This window comes from Notothenia coriiceps, unplaced genomic scaffold (genome assembly GCF_000735185.1).
Source record: "Notothenia coriiceps isolate Sejong01 unplaced genomic scaffold, NC01 NC01_scaffold00037246, whole genome shotgun sequence".
Classification (NCBI taxonomy): Eukaryota; Metazoa; Chordata; class Actinopteri; order Perciformes; family Nototheniidae; genus Notothenia; species Notothenia coriiceps.
The window spans coordinates 28,035,084-28,042,043 of NW_011369947.1; the positions used below are offsets into that span (position 1 = coordinate 28,035,084).

The following is a 6,960-nucleotide window of genomic DNA, read 5'->3' on the forward strand; positions in this document are numbered from 1 at the left end:
ATATGGCATTTCATCTCTATCTCTATCTGCCAGTAGAAATCTCTCTCTCCTCTCTGGAGCTCACATTGTGCCTGCGTGTTCCAAAGGGGGCGGGGCCGGCAGCTACTGACCCAGAATCATCCTTTAAAATATATAATCCTGAACTGTCAAACTACTGGAGCTTCTAAGACTCATTGTCAATCAGAATAATTTTGTATTTTAAAGTATTCACACACTAACTATGGGTTTGATACAGGATTTATGGTAAAACAACAACAGAAAAATCCAAAATATTTAATTTTTATTGTTACTAATTATTTTATAAAAACAAACGATTAGCTCTTATTATTAAAAAAAGTTACTGTGTATTTTTCCGTTTATACAGAGCACACTTCTTCTACTTCATATAATGTTAGACATAAAACCCCAAACAAGTGAATATATTTATCCTTATCTTTATTGTATGAAAAAGAAACAAAGTACAAAATCATGTAGAAAGTTTACAATATAAAAAGGTTGAAAAACAACAAAAACACACTGCATGTGAGTTCTAACAGAACCAAGAACATGAACACGGGCATCAAACAGCTGACTGCAGCTGGGTCTCTGCAGGTTCCATCAGGTCTTCTTTATACATCAAGGCCTTCAGAAATGATCAAAACAAGGTTCTTCTGCAACAAATATACAAAACAGTGAAGCTAAGGCCAGGTGAGAGCTGCACAGTGAAACAGACAGACAGACTTCCTCGTTCAATCTTTTAAAGTTCTCTAATGTGAACCTGAGTTTTTCATACATTACATAACTACACCGTAGTGGTGTTTATATATGACAGCAACACTTTAGTATAGTATAGAGGAAGATTTCTCGTGCTTTCCATTTCCTCTGATATACACATGGAAAGTGTGGAGAAACATGTGCCATCCAGTAATAAACCCTTTGTGCTTTACTGACAAAAGTATTGCTAATAATAATAATAATAATAATAATAATAATAATAGGACCATTGCTTAAAAACAGAATACCGTTTTATTTGAATGAGCCGTTTACTTTTTGTGGCAAGTACCAATTCATAAAGTTGACAGCATTCGAAATTATTAATTTCTTCTGCTTTTTCAAAATGATGGATCTACTTTGGGTGTGTTTTTAACAGCTTTAGCTCTCAATCTGTGTTTTAACAGTTACAACTCAAATACAGCTTAAATCATAGTTTTGATCAGGAATGTAAGAAAATAAATAAATAATGCATTGCGTAAAAAAAAAATCAAACAAAAGAAAACACGCTACAGATACAGGCTACATCCAAAAATAAATGATGCTCTTCATATGAGCAATAAACATCTTCTCCCAAAGTACATGGAAAGTAATCGCGTAACTGAAGGGGTCATTTTACAAAACATCATCAAATACTTTTTAACAATCAAAAGGTCCAAATCATATATTTTTCTTAAAATCTTGGAATACCATTTCAAATCCACTGGATTTAATTTCGCTCTGCTGATGCCAACGGCCACTCAGAAATACAAACATAACTGTGAACTCTCTCGCTTTCATAAGCACTTTCAAAGTCCATAAAAAAACGATTAACCTTCCAAAAGAATATTTACAGATTGCATCTTTAAACACTTTGCTCTAACACCGGCAGGATGAACAGAGAAGTCTGTCCTTAAATGACCTCAAATGACCTCAAACCATGCTGAGGCCTTAGCATTTAAATGTGATGCAAATGACACTGGCTAACTTAAACTGCTGTGTGTGTGTGTGTGTGTGTGTGTGTGTGTGTGTGTGTGTGTGCGTGCGTGCATGCGTGCGTGTTTGTGTGTGATAGCCCTGGTTTTCAGAGACTGGTTGCAGGAGTCACTGAGCAGAAGGCACGTGGTGTATTGAGAGGAAGAGGTCTCTGATTGGGAGAGAGCTTCACTCTGTGTAATAACATCCAACATTTGTCCTTGCGATGCAAACTCAGCGTCCAGTTTATAATAATACAAAATAAAGACAGTAACACTCACGTCAGACACAGGTCAGTTCTGTATCTTTGTACGTATACAAAAGGGAACAAATTGGAGGGATTTCATCCATTTTGGAAATAAGAACACATCCTCCAGTAAATGGTCACTGATATTAAAGACCCTGTGAAGTGTGCACCTGTGCATGATCTGTTATGCTAATATGTATAGTAATGACAAAAATTGTCCATTGGAACCCATATCAAAAGATGTTGGAATAGCAACGAATTTGACGAGTTTTGAATTTGCCGGGGAAATCTGCAGTCGACCTTCGCCTTCGTGGGCGTGGCTTGCGATCTACTGCGTGACGTCACGAGATGGACGCCGCTGCACTGTTTACATTCACCACCGTTCATTTTTTCTCTTTTTCAAAGTCGAATTTCTCAACGTTTTTGAGCTAGTATTTTCCTGGAAAGTGTGTCGGAGTCGACTGGAAGTGATTCCCAAACGAGAAAACCTGACAATGGAGGCGACAGTGAAAGAAAGAGGGAGGACAAATACACAGTGAAACGATTGCATTGCCGCTGGCCTGTAAGTAATGTTCAAAGTCTGGCCGAAGTGGGCGATGTTTCTGTTCAAAAAGATGAAGGTGGGCCTGGGCTGGTGTCATTGTTTGCGTAAGATTCGTTCATTGATCATGATAAAATTACAGGTTGTCGTTAAGGGCATCTGTGCTCAGCTCGAGGCAAACGGAGATTAGCTGTTTCACAAATAAGGAGAGAGGTTCTCCTGTGGGACTGAGAGAGATAACGTGCAGCTCAGGGAGGTAACACTGTAGCCTAAGTAATCCTCAGTGGTTTGGTCAAATCTACAGGAGCTCGTCTCANTCTCCAGAAAAAAAGCACCTAAACTACGACATGCAGAGCTACGTGAAGAGCAGGTAGACCAACTGGAAAAGTAACACCATTCAAAAGCTTTCTGATGCGGGTCTTAAAACAAAGTAGAGAAATTATGACCGTTAGTGGCCACAGGTGCGAAAGCTCTCTCCAGAGCTGCTGGAAGCCGAATCTCGGGGACCCGAGAAAGTGGAGCAATATTCTCGCCACGCCAAGCAACAACAACCTCAACCTACAAGTAACCTCGTAAGCCATGCTACTGATGCTGGACAGTTTTTCAGTGGGTGCACAATAAACGGCAACATACAAATGAATGTAAATAAATAGCCAAACAATGGATCAACGCTCTCTGTCTAATATGTTCGCTAGCTGTTAGTGTTGTTGCATAGCAACCACCGCACTACACATGTTTCGTGCAGAACGCAACGGAGGGATTATTTTATTTTGAACATCATTATTTACTAATAACCGTTTTATAAAAGCAATAGCTCACTTCAGGCCGTGATATATGCTCATTATATCACAGCTAAGGGGCGTGGTTCGGCCCGACGCGAATGAGCATATACCACGGCCTGTCGTGAGCTATTGCTTAAGTATTTGAGGTTTAATGCCAACTACCTGCAATTTAACCAATTCGGTCCTAAGGACGCATTTCACTAACGAAAAAGCATTAAAGCAAACATACCCTTACATTGGGGGTTAGCAGGCAAGCTGTCAGGCAATTTGAATAGAAAATGTAGGTGATTTGATATGACACAAAGAAGCTTATATGCTGCCTGCTTGTGATAGACACTAGTGAGTATATTGCATGGTGTGCAAAACTAAAAGCGTAAGATATGAAAATGACTTTGTGAGCTTCATCTCAGAACAACTCTTTAAATGAAGGAGAAGTCGGTCCTTTACTTGCTACTAGTTCCTCAACGTGTACGTTTATTTCAACTGTGATGAAACGATACGTGTTTTGTACTTTCAGACATAATAAGTGCTACATCAGCTGGCAAGGAGAAGCAGCAGGTCTCGGCAGCAGGGAGACGCAATGGACAGACACCTGATGACTTCAGCAGTATCTACAGCAAAGGTGAGAGAGAAAGCCGTTTTTGGACCGCCTGATATTCAAGACCAGGGTCTTCGGTCACTGATGGTCAGCATGTCCAGGGCTCTGTGAGGGGTATACAAATTCATCTTTATAAACTCCAATCAATCAATCCATCAATCAATCAGTGTGTTTCCATAGAGTGAACTACAAAAAACATGCTTGCCCACTTTCAGAAAAGTAGAGACTGGCACTGAATCACAGATAAATCATTAAAGATAAGCAGGCATGCCAAAAAATATAACCGATTTTAACTGACAGCTATTTATCACTTCTGATAGCCAAATGCTTATGCAAACATGTGCCATTTCTCCAGGTGAGGCAACTTTCATTTGAAAGAGAAATACTGTATGTGTAGGTGTGTCGGTGTGTGTGTGTCAGTGTGTGTGTCAGTGTGTTTGGTTAGTCCTTGAACTAGATTATCAAATTGTTGGTCCCCATCAAGAATAAAAACAAGTCTGCCTGTGCGCATTTGTTTTTTGTTTGTGATTAAGCGCATGTGAAAGGTTGGTCCCTGCAAGTGATGATCAGAGTTGTGTCTCCAGTGAGATTAAAAACCAGTATGTGTGTGTGTGTGTATGTATGTGTGTGTGTGTGTGTGTGTGTGTGTGTGTGTGTGTGTGTGTGTGTGTGTGTGTGTGTGTGTGTGTGTGTGTGTGTTTGGTGCACAGATCTGCTCCCAGCTGCAGGAGGCGAGGAGATGACCAGAGGGTTCCTGCAGGAGCTGGTTCACATCCTGTTGACCTACATCAGCAAGTCCAGTCAGAGGAGCTCCAAGGTGCTCACCGGCTTCAAACAGCAATATGGTGTTCAGCGGGGTTAGGCAATTAAACAAATATTTCTCTTTGTGTTTTAGGTCCTTGACTTCCACCACCCTCACCAGCTGAGGGAGGGGCTGGACGGCTTCAGCCTGGAGCTGCCCGACCAACCAGAGAATCTGGAGCAGATCCTGGTGGACTGTAGAGACACTCTCAAGTATGGTGTCCGTACAGGTGCGTGTGTGTGTGTGTGTGTGTGTGTGTGTGTGTGTGTGTGTGTGTGTGTGTGTGTGTGTGTGTGTGTGTGTGTGTGTGTGTGTGTGTGTGTGTGTGTGTGAAAGGTTGGTTCCTCACAAGTATTGATCAGCTCTTGTTGCCCAATGCAAATAAAAGCGAGTATGTGTGTGCGGCTGTGCGCACATAACAAATGTAATGTTTTCTTAACCTTGTTATAGTTTCATTCATGACTAATAACAGCATATTTTTTTAAATAAAGTATAACAATAATCTGTTTAGTGTTTACCAACTACTACATTTTCCCTGTAAACAAGCATTATTATTATTCACAGTTATATGTATTGCTCCAGTCATCAAGGTAGTGGTACAAGGAAGTGAAAGGTTTTCAATTTGCTTCATTACATGTACTTGTACTTGTTTGCATAACGCACAGTTAAAACAGCACACAAACTCGAACTAGACAATTAAACTCATTTCACAACACTTTTAAACAGCAACGCGTACTGGAAATAAGACTTTCATTGTGTGTCATTTCATCACTTCCTCTTCAAGTCATGGAAAAATACAACTCTAAGAAATATTTGTGTATACGTGTGAACACATTTACATTTGACAGCACTCAAAGAGATTACATTATGATATGTGGAAATCAGCTTGTGCTTTCTTGGCATCGAACAAAGAAATTAATTTTGGGTTATTCATCTTGTACAAACATTCCTTATTCAGGACAACCGTCACCTGAGGCACTGCTTGCGCAAGTGGCTCTTTGCTTCTTCATATATATTTAATTATAAAGCTTCGCTCTAACAAACTCTCTTGTGCAATATTGTGCAATGCTTTAAAGTAAATGTTAAAGTAAAGTAAATGTGGAAAGAAATCCCAAATGGACATCCAGTTGCAGGGTAGCTTGTGAATTTACTCCAAATGTCACTAAAGTCTTATTTAAGTGTTGAATATAATTCAAATTTTTAATAAAAATGTGCAAATGAATGATGTAGTGGTAGAATTACACGATGTATATCAAAACTGTTCCTAAGTACAATACTTGAATAAATGTACTTAGTTAATTTACATCACTGCTTAAACTTCAAATCTCTGTGAAATGACTGTGCGAGCAGTAAGGGCCTGATTGGTCACATTTGACTTTTTGTTTTATCTTTATTGCTATACTTTAAAGTGGACCTATCATGCTATATTGGAAAACATACTGCTCATACCCAGTGGCATTTTTTTATGTACAAAAGTGGTGGGGCACAAAAAACGTAGATGTCTATAAGCTTCTGCAGTGACGTGCAGAGAGGTTCATGGCTGGCGAGGCACTGACTCTGACTCTTCAGGTTTACAAATATTATATTTTGACCTAAATCAAAATATAATATTATTTTCAAAAGCTTTTTTTGTCTGATGCTTCGATTAATTTTAAACAGACAGTTCAACAAAAGGATACCCAAAAAATGTAATGTTATCATTTAAATATTGAATTGTTCTCTCTTAGCCTCTTAAGCACTGAGCCTGTTTTTCAGATTTCAGGCTCCAAAATGCCACTAACACAGCAAAGACTATATCTTCACTTCTAAAAGGGGTAAATTAATAATCTTTTCTCTCAAAGCAAGGTTACATCTGTGAGTTGGATGTAGAAGTGTCAGAATCAATCTAGATGTTTTTATTTTAAAGTAAATTCAGATGGAACATAGTAAAAACATGTAAATAATAATGTCCGCCTAAAGAAAAACCATTACTTATGGTGAAAACCACCCTTGAATGATGGGTTAGTAGACTAAAAGCTTTAGGAATCCAAACTATAACATATAATAAGTACCCTGTATCAAGATTGATGCAAAACAAGTGAAATTTGACCTTTTTAGACAGGTTTAGAAAAATAAAGTCCAGGCGGACTCACCTCTGGATAATTTGGGAACCATCGGTTCCATTTGACCTTTTTCACTTTAAAAATAATTGTATTACTTTGAAATATCACTATAGGTATTCATTCCATCCAAATACAACTGTTGTGACATTTTTTTAAAAACATGCTCCGTTATCCTCTTAGGCCC

At 38.8% G+C, this 6,960-nt stretch overlaps 1 protein-coding gene across 1 annotated transcript in view; it reads left to right on the forward strand.

The window, feature by feature from the left end:
• Positions 1-6,960, forward strand: part of LOC104966227 (glutamate decarboxylase 1-like) — a 15,782-nt gene that overhangs the window by 3,728 nt on the left and 5,094 nt on the right. Inside the window, exons 2-4 of the mRNA XM_010795410.1 lie at positions 3,792-3,896; positions 4,583-4,689; positions 4,768-4,903. Of these exons, the coding sequence (XP_010793712.1) occupies positions 3,792-3,896; positions 4,583-4,689; positions 4,768-4,903 (348 nt within the window). The remainder of the gene's footprint in view (positions 1-3,791; positions 3,897-4,582; positions 4,690-4,767; positions 4,904-6,960) is intronic.